Genomic DNA, 12697 nt, shown 5'->3' with positions numbered 1-12697 from the left:
CAGTCGCGCAATGTACACTATTCTCATTGCCAAAAGTTGAACGGGTTCGAAGGACGGGAACGAGAACGAATAATTAGCAAGGCTAGCTTCTAATAACCATAATTTAGACCATAATAATTTTAACCATAATTTTCACCTAAACGGCAGTCTATTAATAAAAGCAATAATTCCAAAAAATGAAAATTTTCAGTAATTGAGTTTTTCAAATTGAAGGAATTCCTTCGTCAAACTTAGGATTTTTGTTTACAACTTCATTGAAACTGATATTTAGATGATATTTAACTGATTTTAACTACTCCTGATCAAACTTAGATCAAGATCTGATCAAGATAAACTTATAAGTGCTTTTATCCGTCATAAGTCAAGTTAACTATGCAAGGGTAGCCATCATTGGATCGCGCTAATTGCTCTGAGAACTGAAAACTATTGAAGATTGAAAATCCTAAAATTACTCAACAAAAGTTTATGAGGAAAACTTGCCGATTCGTAAATGCACTACAGCAGAACGTATAAGTATTGTCATGAGTTTCTGAAACTTCTCGTTTTTGATTCTCGTATCAATATACAATGTACATGTATAATGATCTTTCTGAGGGTCACAAAAAGATATCGATAATTTTTGATACCCTTTAAGCCTTTCTACCTTTTACTCTTGAGGTGGAGTTCATTAAGCAGGATTAAATTGTTTATACTTGAAAATTAATTGTTGTCATGTTGTAATCATAGATGTCAGCACACCAAAGAATCACAATATACAGACTTTAACTGTTTCAGTTTGGCGCTTTCAGATAATTTATCAGACTGTGTGTGTTTCTTGGTATCAAGTATTATGGCAGATATTGATACTTTTACTCTTAAGCCGTCACCATCAAGATCTGTTTGTATCTTTATAATCACATTATTTATTATTGTAACATTTAACAAATGTCATTGCTGTTGATGTGTTTGATCTCTAAATAACTTTAATTTTCTAATTATATGTTCATGGATATTAAAGTTTATATTTTTTAAAACCGAATTCATCTCTAGATCGGATCATCTGTATTGTGAAGTGATTAGTTAGGTTCAAGCATTGATTGATTTTATCATGTTTATCAATGAACTTCCAGACGATTGTTTGCTCATTATTTTTGGTCTGATAAATGAACTGGAGGATTTATTAAACTGCTATAAAGGTAATTTTATTTTAAACAAAAAGTAAGTTACACCTCTGGATCAGATACTCTGATCTGATTTAGGATCCAAGTTAAAACCATTAAGCTATATCGATTAATCTCAGTGCTATAGTATCTCAATCTAGATTAATTTCATGAATATTATCATTTCACTTGATTTAAAGCATTTATAAATTTTTGCAAATTTTTTATCACTTTGTGTTTAAAGCATAATCATCAAGCAAATCAAACAGAAAATTTAGTAACTCAATGTAAAATTTCTTTGCAGTATGCAGCAAATGGAGCAATTTAATTGCGGAGCGAACCAGAAAAGTTGAATATTTGGTCGGTAAGACTCATTGTTATCGATACTTAGCCTCATTATTAATCAATTCTCTCATTTAACTAATTTATATTTTCAGAAAATCGACATTGGCGGCATGAAGAAACCTCTCCAAGTAATACGTTTGGTTATGTTTATTATCGAACAGAGGAACCAATAGATGGAGACTGTCTGAGCAAATTATTTCCAAATCTAATGGTTTGTTGAATCATTGAACTTTTATTGTTTACTGAATATTCATTCTCTTATATACATGGTATTTGATTCCTTTAGGTTGCCGATTTTTATTATGGACTCTGTATAAAAGGAAAACATGAAGATATCGTTACATTGATTAAAAAGATGCCATCTTTAGAAGGAAATAGCCATGAATTTTATAACACAGAGCAATCAATTTTCCAACATTGTGATCAACTCGAAATGGTATCCACCAATTATGTAGATCCATGCATGGAAAAGAATGGTGCCAGTATTAAGCAATTGCACCTTTGGAATTATACTCTGAATAGATTCAAGGAAGACGCACATTATTTCCCAAATCTTGAAAGACTATCTATTTCTAATAATGAAGGTAATATTTAAAGCTTTTATATTTTGAAGACATTTGAAAATGGACATTCATCTTTCATCCTCAGGTAGCCCAGATTGGCTTTACGATGGTCCCATATTGAGAAGACTTAAAATCGTTGAATTGGCATTATCTTCTTACGACGGTACAGACATTTATTATGGTTTCCAGTTCATGGATTCATGTCCAAACTTGCAGAGTGCTCACATCAGATTGGGATCTAATCGTATTTTTGTTAATGAATCATTAAAACATGAATCTTTGCAAGATTTAGTTTTACAATCTGTAAGTATTGGTTTGCTTTGAAATGCATTTCTTTATTTGGGAAATGTTCTTAAAATCTTCCCAAATCAAACACAAACATAGAGATTAATCTACATTAATTAAATAATCTGTATATTCTCAGTATTACGAGATGGACTGGAATGAACTGAAAAGATTATTTATGAAATATCCAAATCTTAAACATCTTGCACTGAGGAGCGACGATAGACTGGAAAATAAACATGTGGAGCAATTAGTTGACATTTTACCCAATTTGGTGTTATTTGCTGTTCGTGGTTGTCCAAGAGTAACTCAGAAGGCTGCTAATTATGTTCAACATCATAATAAACTACATGGACGGACAATCAAGTTTTATTTTGATGAGAATTACCATGAAATTCAATCAGATTGGCCTCAGTTATCAACTAAAAGTGAAAAAATTAGTCTAGGGCTCGATTTCATGAAAAATTGTTTTCTTAAAGATCTTCTTTTTCTTTCTACTTTCTTAATCTCTAATGAAGACTAAATAATCAAACTCATACATTTAACTATTTGTTTCTTCAATACAAAAATACCTCGACGATATCAATTAGGAAGATAACTCGAAATCGTATAAAAATGTGGACAATTAGTGACTAAAGAAGTTAAGTCTTATTGTCTTCAAGCTAACATGTATTACTGAACTTTATTTCATTTCACCTTTTTAGATGAATAAGGATACCGATAATCCCAAATGGAGCCACTTCGCTTGTATGCAGAGTAACTCAGAGTAGTTTCACTCTTTAGATTCAGCAGTTTGTATTTAAAAATGGTAAAGGTCACTTTTTCATAAAATTTTGCTGAATTTAATTGAGCAATATTCAGTTTAACTATTCTCAATTCCTAATTGATACAATGTATCTCAATTAGATAATTTGGTAGATAAATATCAAATCCATGATCCGATCTCATTTCTTCGATCCAAATCTCACACTCACAATCGTCCCGTAGCCTGAAATATTATTGAAACAAGTGCCATTTCTTTAATGTCTTCTGTATCTAATTTACTTCTAATAAACTTTAATTTTCTCAATTATATGTTTGTGTACAGGTATTATACTAAAGCTTATATTCACTAAAATCAATCACATCTCTAGATCTCTGTTTTAACAAGTGAATAGTTAGGCTTAATTGATTTTACCATGTTTATCAATGAACTTCCAGACGATTGTTTGCTAATCATTTTTGATTTAATAAATGAATTGGATGATTTATTAAACTGCTTTAAAGGTAAGTTTGTCTTAAACAAAGATTAAATCATAACATAACATTAAATCTCAGAATCAGATACTCTGATCTAATTTAAGTTAAAACCATTAAACTAAATGGTTTCATCTCACAATTGGATTGTCAGTCCTATAGTTTTTTAATCTAGTTTATAAAAATTTATTGAATAATATCACTTGACTTGATTAACAACATTATGTATATTTTCTGCAAGTGATTCAAGAAATTTTTTGTTTCAGTATGCAGTAAATGGAGCCATTTAATTGCAGATCGAACGCGAAAAGTTAAATATTTGATTGGTAAGACTCAAACTTTTATCATTACTTGAATCTTCATATTAATCATTTCCTTTATTCAACTAATTTTTATTTTCAGAACATCAAGATTGGCGTAATGATGAACCATGCCTAAGTTATCCGTTTGATTGGGTTTATTTTCGCACAGGCGAACCAATTAATGGAACTTGTTTGAGCTCATTATTTCCAAATTTAATGGTTTGTTTGATAATCTAGCTTTATTGTTTGCTCAATATTCATTTTGTTGTACTTCTTTTTGCCTTAGGTGGCCGACTTTTCTGATACATTTCGTGAAAGAGTAAAGCATGAAGATATCGTTACATTGATCAAAAAAATAAAACCGTTGAAAGGATTATTTAATCCAATCCATAGCGACACAGGAACAGTTTTTCAATATTGTAATGAGCTCGAAATGGTTTTACTCAAACACATTGAGCCGCGCATAGAAAAGAATGGTTTCAACATTAAACAATTAGTCCTTTGGAATTCTCTAACAATATTCAAGAACCATGCACATTACTTTCCAAATCTTGAAAGACTTTACATTAACAATCAAGGTGATTTTTAAATATATTTTGAAGAAACTTTTGATAATGAACATTCATCCTGCATCCTCAGTCAAGCCAGATGGACCCTACGATGGTCCCATATCCAGAAGACTTAAAATACTTGAAATTTGCTCAACTTGTTATGATGGTAGAACCCGTTACACTTTTTATGGTTACCAGTTCATGGATTACTGTCCAAATTTACAGAGTGCACACATTTTTCTGGAATCTGATCACATTTTTGTTGATGAATCAGTGAAACACGAATCTTTGCAAGATTTAGTTTTAGATTTTGTAAGTATTACTTTAATTTGCTGATTTGTGATTTATTCTTGCAATTTATTTCCAAATCAAACTTAATTAAAGAGGTTCATCACAAAAGTATCTGATCGCATCGATATTAATTAACTAATTTGTATATTCTTAGTATCGCAGAAGTGTCGAATGGAATGACTTGAAAAGATTGTTGACGAAATACCCTAATCTTAGACATCTTACACTTTGGTATAACGATAGACTGGAAAATGCACATGTGGAGCAATTGGTTCACATTTTACCCAATTTAGTGTTACTTGTTATTCGTGATTGTGACGGAGTCACTCAAAAGGCTGCTGATTATGTTCAAAATTTTTGTAAATCAAATAGACGATCAATCAAGTTTTATTTTGATGAGAATTTCCGTGAAATTCATTCAGATTGGCCTCAGTTATCGACTAAGGGTGAAAAGATGAGCCTAGGTTTTGATTTCATGAAAAATTGTTTTCTCAAACATTTTCTTCTTCTTTCTACTTTCTTAATACCTATTGATGAATCGCATTGAGTTTTAAGAGGTTAAATCAAATAAAGGTTAATTTATCAATTGTCTTCTATAGAATAAGGCAAAACTTCAACCTTTGTCTTCAGGACTGCTGACCCTTCTAATTTACTCTTTGGACTTCAGCTCTTGTTCTGTAGAGCTCATTTTACCTTTGCTTCATTTTGGAAAATTAATTTTAATGTAAATTCAATAATTTAATAATTAATAGTCGTAGTAAGTAGTAGTAATTAGTAGTAATAGTATTAGTATTAGTAGTAATTAATAATTATCAGTAATAATTTCCTAATTTTTTTCGTAACCGAACAAACAAGACCGAACTGTTTCATTGTCAATGTGGATCAGTTTGCCAGAAGAGGTCATGGAGACGAACTATTATTTGAAGCTAAATTTTTGATTATAAGAGCGATCCATTGATAATCACAATTTTTGAATAAGGTGAATAAGGTGACTGGATTACGGGTGTACAGTCCAAACTCTAAACTCGCGTAAATTCGCAAAATCTGCAAAAATTTGGTTTTTGACCTTAAAAAATTCTCCATCAAAAAGTTTTATTTTTAGGCATAACTAAATCAAAACTAATTAGAAATCAACTAAACCTTTTCTCTGATCAAACACGACCTGGAGAGTAACTTAGAAATGTTTTTATCCATCTCAAGTTAAGTTGACTATGCGAGGGTAATCATCAATGGATCTCTCTAGTACATTAAAAAGTATTTACAACATTGGATAGATGGCGTCTTTCCTTTTTGTAAAAATAAACGTATAAATGTATTGAAAAGTGATTATTGTAGCTTAAGGCTTAAGCAATGTCTATCAATGAACTTCCAGACGATTGTTTGCTCATCATTTTTGGTCTAATAAATGAATTGGATGATTTATTAAACTGCTATAAGGGTAAGTCTGTTTTAAAGCAATTACTGTCATCTAACAGATAATGGCAGTAACTGGAAATAGCAAATTTGCACAGCAAGTCTATTCACTTATCAAAAATCTAAAATTAATTGCAATAATTAAATAAATCAAAATCGATTGCTAGAAACATCATACAAATAAATATTATTGAGCTGAGGATCGTTGCCTGAATTGAATTTATCAGAAATATTCAATTTTCTTGATAATATTTTTATAATTTCAATTAAATTTTCCTTATTGGAGATGTAAACAAAGGGTTTGAGGGGCTATTGAATAATCTACTGACATTATCTGGTATAGATACCGACGTGAGCCGAAAGTCTCTCGGCTCACTAACTTGATGATATTTTCTGTCACTCACTAAGCTAATAGTCGACTAATTGGTTTGTTAGTTGGAAATTTATGTTTGGCTAGCTGACTGACTAACAAAGTAAAGGCAAAAAGGTGTATTATTTTTACTTTATGACAAAATTTTATTATTATAAATTGATATTAAAAATCACAGTTATCACAGTTTTCTTAACAAATTCAAAATTGTCATGATTAAAAAGAATTTTCTTCAATTTTTCAGGAGTGAGCTGTGACCTTTTTTGTTTAGTGTCAAACCAGCTATTAAAACACTCGAACTTGAGTTCGAAATTCAAAGGAGGAAGGCCAAAACTGCCTAGAAAGGAATTTTACTGAAATAATGATACATAATGTAAACTTTTATGTTGAATTCATTGCTTCAATCCATTTTTCAAAATCTTTTTTCGTTTTTGAGATATCATGAAATAACGTTAGAGATGAATGGGAACAAATTGCAAAATACGCATTGATAACCGAAAGTGAAAACTCTTTCTGAATACGTTTTTCAGGTGTAGAATTGAATTTTGATTCCAATGAAGTGATTCATTTTGATCTAAAACCCCGCAAAACTAGTCCTTTTTTCGATAAATGTAGTCATTCTCTATCATTGAAAATACGAATTAATAACCGAAAGTGAAAACTCTTTCTGAATAGATTTTTCAGATACAAAATTCAATTCTGATTTCAATGAGGTGATTCATTTTGATCCAAAACCCCGCAAAACTGACCATTTTTACGATAGCTTGATTACTAATTCTGTTTGATTTTTTGCGAAAATGGTCAGTTTTGCGGGGTTACAGATTAAAATAAGTCACTTCATTGGAATCAGAATTGAATTTTGTATCTGAAAAATCTATTCAGAAAGAGTTTTCACTTTCGGTTATTAATTCGTATTTTCAATGATAGAAAATGACTACATTTATCGAAAAAAGGACTAGTTTTGCGGGGTTTTAGATCAGAATGAATCACTTCATTGGAATCAAAATACAATTCTACACCTGAAAAATCTATTCAGAAAGAGTTTTCACCTTTGGTTGTTCATTCGTATTTCCAATGACGGAGAATGATTACATTTATCGAAAAAAGGACTAGTTTTGCGGGGTTTTAGATCAAAATGAATCACCTCATTGAAATCAGAATTCAATTCTACACCTGAAAAATCTATTCAGAAAGAGTTTTCACCTGTGCTTCCTGTGAAGCCTGTCCTCATGCATTTTTAATGTTTTTTCATGATATCTCGAAAACGGAAAATCATTTCGAAAAATTGATTGAAGCAATGAATTTAACATCTAATTTTGCATCAAATAAGTTCATAACAAAAATATTCCTCGCTAGGCAGTTTTCCCTATTCTTTTGGTCTTCATCCTTTCAGTCATTTTAGTTAGCTTCTAGTTGACTCACTAAAGCCGGATTATTACAATGTTATAAATATTATCATTTGAATGTTGAATCCTAATATTCGCACATGCTGTTGTGTTGATATTGAACGAAATAACGTAATCATCAAGAAAATCAAAAGAAAATTTAGTAACTTAATAAAAATTCTTATTACAGTATGCAGCAAATGGAGCCAATTGATTGCAAAGCGAACCAGAACAGTTAAATATTTGATTGGTAAGACACCAATTATGAATATTTATTCTCATTTTTGATAAATTAACTCATTTAAACAATTCTATTTTCAGGACATCGGGTTAAAAATGGTGGGTGCGAATCTGTGCAATTTCCAAGAAATGTGTTTGGTTATGTCTATTATAAAACAGAGGCGCCAATTACTGGAACTTGTTTGAGCACATTATTCCCAAATTTAATTGTTGGTTGAATGATTTAATTTTTATTGTTTACTGAATAATCAATCTTTAATACATATTATTACCTTAGATTGCTGACTTTTCCGGATTTCGTGAAAAAGTAAAATATGAAGATATGGTTACATTTGTCAAAGAGATAAAATCTTTAAAAGGATTAATTCATAAGTACGATACCAGAGGTGAATTAATTTTCCAATATTGTGAGCAACTCGAAATGTTATCCACCAATCACATTGATCCATGCATGGAAAAGATTGGTGTCAATATCAAACAGTTACGCCTTGACGATGTTACTCTAGATGAATTCAAGAAAGATGCACATTTTTTTCCAAATCTTGAAAGACTATGCATTTTCACTGACAAAGGTACATAATTTTGTAATTTTGAATATATTTTGAAGAAATTTTTGTTAATGATCATCTTCTATAATAGATTCAGATGTCTACTACGATGGTCCCATACTTAGAAGACTTAAAATACTTGAATTGTACTTTTTTACTCTCCACGGTTATTATGATGACCCATATGTTGATGAAGACCTTTATTATGGATTCCAATTCATGGATTCATGTCCAAATTTACAAAGTGCACACCTTTTCTTTCGCAACAATCGCATTTATGTCGCTGAATCAGTAAAAAACAAATCTTTACAAGATTTAGTTTTGACCTATGTAAGTATTTTATTTTAAATTTATTTGCTTATATTCTTGAATTTCTTTCCAAATCAAACACAATTAGAGAGGTTCATCATAACAAAAGTATCTAAATTCATCTCTATTAACTAAACTATATATGCATAGGATGGTCTTGATTATTATGCTAGCGTCGCATGGAAAGACTTGAAAAGAGTGCTTATGAAATATCCAAATCTTAAACATCTTGCACTGGTGGGCAACATGAATCTAAATGATGAATATGTTGAAGAATTGGTCCGCATTTTGCCCAATCTAGTGTTGCTGATTGTTCGTGCTGAATATTGGCCTGACGTTACTCAAAAGGCTGTTGATTATGTTCGAGACTATTGTAATTTACATGGGCAATCAATCAGGTTTTATTTTGATGATAATCACCATGAAATTCAGTCAGATTGGCCTCAGTTATCTAATGATTTTGAAAAAATAAGTCAAGGTTTTGATTTCATGAAAAATTGTTTTCTCAAATATTCTATGGTCCTTCCTAATTTTTTAATCTCAAACGAGGACTAAATAACCAAACCTAAGAGTTCATCTATTCTCATCTTAAATCCACAATATGTAATCGCGATATGTATACAAAAGATAACTTATAATCGAATAAAAATTGAAACAATTCACATAAATCCTAGAAAACGACAACAATTCGATTGTCAGTAAAATTTGAAATTACATGCAAATGTTACTTGCCTTTATTCCATTTCACCTTAACACATGAATAAGGATACCGATAATCCCAAATGGAGCCACTTCGCTTGTATGCAGAGTAACTCAAAGTAATCAGTGTTAGTTTCACTCTGTTTATTCTTAAAGTGACAAAGGTTTTCATACAATTTTGCTTAATTAAATTGCTTGACATTCATTTTGCTTGTTAAAGATATTCAAAGATCTTCATTACTTATTGTTATAATTTTACAATAAGCCAGTTTAAATATCGAATCCAGGATTCTGTTTCCTTTCTGACTATTGAGTTAAATCTCACATCCAAACCCGATTCGTACCTTGATGTAGTTTAAACATTTGCCATTGATGTAAATGTGTTTAAATATGTGTTATAATATAACTGTTATATTTTAATTTTGTTTGTGATAAATAACTGCCAGAAAAGTTCATGTTTGTTGAAATCAATTTCATCTCTAGATCGGATCATCTGTATTGAAAAGTGATTAGTTAGGCTTAAACATTAGTTGATTTTAAAATGTTTATCAATGAACTTCCAGAGGAATGTTTGCTCATCATTTTTGGTCTAATAAATGAACTGGATGATTTATTGAACTGCTATAAAGGTAAGTTTATTTTAAACAAAAGTAAGTTAAACGATGAATAAGAGAATATTATTCAAGTTAAAATCCATGCAGCTTATAACGATTAATCTTAGTACTATAGTATCTGAATGTCGATTATAAAAATTTGGTGAATGTTATAAGTATCACAGCATAATATTTGCATACTTTTCCAAATGTTAATATGATCATCAAGCAAGTCAAACGGAAAATTTAGTCCTTTAATAGAAAATTCATTACAGTATCCACCAAATGGAGCCATTTAATTGCGGAGCGAACCAGAAAAGTTAAATATTTGATTGGTAAGAATTTTCCTCTCTAATTAGTCACATTTTGAATGAATCTGTTAATTTAAGCAATTTTTCATTTTCAGAACATCGAGATTGGTGGAATTATGAACCATCTCTAAGTTATCCGTTCGATTATGTTTATTATCAAACAGAGGAACCGATCGATGGAACTTGTTTGAGCACTTTATTTCCTAATTTAAGTGTTAGTTGGATGATTATACTTTTATTTTTTGCTGAATGTTCATTTTTTATAGTATTTTCGCCTTATTACTTTAGATTGCTGACTTTTCCGGATTACGTGAAAAAGTGAAACATGAAGATCTTGTTACATTGGTCAAAAATATAAAATCTTTCGAAGGATTAATTGATCGAGTTTATAGAGACGAAGAATCAATTTTCCAACATTGTGATCAACTCGAAATGGTATCCACCGATTACATTGAGCCATACATAAAAAAGAATGGTCCTAATATTAAACAATTGCACCTTGAGAACAGGAATCTACAGGTCCTGGATTTCAAGCAAAATGCTCACTATTTGCCAAATCTTGAAAGATTGCACATTTATTTAGATGGAAGTGAGTTTCAAGTACCTATTATTGCATTTTATTTTTTTTATTTTGAGCAAACTTTTGATAATGGAAATTCATGTTTCATCCTTAGGCTGGTCAGATGGCTACTACGATGGTCCCAAATTGAGAAGACTTAAAATACTTGAATTGTTTTTAACTTCTCATTGTTTTGGAAATATTTATTATGGTTTCCAGTTCATGGATTCATGTCCAAATCTTCAAAGTGCTCATATAAGCTTGCAATACGATCATATTTTTGTTGATGAATCGTATAAAAATGAATATCTGCGAGATTTAACTATTGAATTTGTAAGTAAATTTATTTTTTGCTTTGATTTTTATCTGCTTCTTTGTGAAATACTTCTTTGTCTAAGACATTTGTAGTCTTGATATTACACTTCAAATCGGACACAATGATAGATGTCCAACATGAAAAAAGTACTTGAATTATTCTATATTAATCATTTATCTTATCTTTATATGCACAGTATCGTTATGACTATAATGAAAGTTTCGACTGGGATGGATGGAAAAGATTGTTTATGAAATATCCAAATCTTAAGCATCTTGCAATGTGTAGCTTCAAGGACCTGGAAAATGACCATGTGGAGCAATTGGTTCGTATTTTGCCCAATTTAGTGTTATTTGCTGTTCGTGGATGTCCAAAGGTAATTTCGGAGGCTGTTCAATCAGGACGATCAATCAAGTTTTATTTTGATGAGAATTACCCTTACAGAATTACAGAATTGGATTGGCCTCATTTATCCACTAAACGTGAAAAAATAAGTTCAGGGTTTGATTTCATGAAACATTGTTTTCTTAAAGATTTTGATAGACTTTCTACTTTCTTGATCTCTAATGAGGACTAAATAACATTAAAAGCAGATCATTTGAGGAAAAAGTCACACAGTCATACAATTTTGATTACAATTTGACGTCCTTTTATCAAAACTAAATTAAGTTATAACTTTATTCAACTTCAACCTTGCTACAGGAATGATAAATAAAGATCGTTAATTTATGAGAAATTGATTGTCGATCACAAATATTAAGACTTAAATCAATTAGAAATTAATTTCAAAGCAGGTTATTTACGGTCAATAGGTTCGAAAATTTAGAACCTAAGGCTTTGACTCTGTAGAGCTCATTTTTTATACGATCGATTCTGAAAATTATTTTTAAATCAAACAATTAAAAAACTTGATGACTCCCCCTATGGGAAGAAGGGTAAAGAGGCTACAAGGGGATGTCAATTGAAGAGTTTAATTGTAAAATTCGTGGTTTCCCCTTGTAGTTCACCTAGATGGCAGTCTAACAAAAAAGTTAAAAGCTCTGGAGAAACTTGTCGATTAGATAAACTGTTTCAGTGTGAATGTGAATCGGTTTATCAGAAGAGGTCATTAAGACGAACTAATTGAAGTCAAATTTCCAAATAAATTATAAAAAAAGTATTTACAACATTAGATACTACAGTTAAAACGGGTGATTTAACTAACTTTTTTCTTACAAGCAGTTCACTGGTGTAAACAATTTA

General features: G+C 30.5%; 4 protein-coding genes across 4 annotated transcripts; all 4 read left to right on the top strand.

Annotated features, from left to right (window-relative positions):
• Positions 1 to 830: 830 nt before the first annotated feature.
• On the top strand, positions 831 to 3404 carry LOC107359402 (uncharacterized). The gene is made up of 6 exons (XM_089268170.1): positions 831 to 1175; positions 1444 to 1503; positions 1577 to 1695; positions 1771 to 2068; positions 2133 to 2350; positions 2472 to 3404. Exons 1-6 carry the CDS (start codon positions 1088 to 1090, stop codon positions 2853 to 2855), a joined length of 1167 nt encoding a protein of 388 aa, XP_089124296.1. The 5' UTR covers positions 831 to 1087; the 3' UTR covers positions 2856 to 3404.
• Positions 3004 to 5329, top strand: LOC107366294 (uncharacterized). The gene is made up of 7 exons (XM_089268169.1): positions 3004 to 3140; positions 3420 to 3598; positions 3835 to 3894; positions 3971 to 4089; positions 4157 to 4448; positions 4510 to 4733; positions 4867 to 5329. The coding sequence occupies exons 2-7, from the start codon at positions 3511 to 3513 to the stop codon at positions 5257 to 5259; spliced, it is 1176 nt and encodes a 391-aa protein (XP_089124295.1). The 5' UTR covers positions 3004 to 3140; positions 3420 to 3510; the 3' UTR covers positions 5260 to 5329.
• A 658-nt stretch (positions 5330 to 5987) lies between these two features.
• Positions 5988 to 9881, top strand: LOC107366284 (uncharacterized). Its single transcript, XM_089267149.1, has 6 exons — positions 5988 to 6150; positions 8071 to 8130; positions 8202 to 8329; positions 8398 to 8692; positions 8760 to 8998; positions 9128 to 9881. Exons 1-6 carry the CDS (start codon positions 6063 to 6065, stop codon positions 9530 to 9532), a joined length of 1215 nt encoding a protein of 404 aa, XP_089123275.1. The 5' UTR covers positions 5988 to 6062; the 3' UTR covers positions 9533 to 9881.
• Positions 9882 to 10616: 735 nt separating this feature from the next.
• LOC107366266 (uncharacterized) lies at positions 10617 to 12165 on the top strand. Its single transcript, XM_089267150.1, has 4 exons — positions 10617 to 10794; positions 10869 to 11169; positions 11255 to 11472; positions 11652 to 12165. Exons 2-4 carry the CDS (start codon positions 11013 to 11015, stop codon positions 12030 to 12032), a joined length of 756 nt encoding a protein of 251 aa, XP_089123276.1. The 5' UTR covers positions 10617 to 10794; positions 10869 to 11012; the 3' UTR covers positions 12033 to 12165.
• Positions 12166 to 12697: the final 532 nt, after the last annotated feature.

The sequence above is a fragment of the Tetranychus urticae genome, chromosome 2 (genome assembly GCF_039701765.1).
Source record: "Tetranychus urticae isolate SD_2017Ah chromosome 2, NJAU_TeUrti_SD_1.0, whole genome shotgun sequence".
NCBI lineage: Eukaryota > Metazoa > Arthropoda > Arachnida > Trombidiformes > Tetranychidae > Tetranychus > Tetranychus urticae.
Note: the sequence above shows the minus strand (reverse complement) of the source record. Positions and strands in the feature narration are given on the sequence as shown.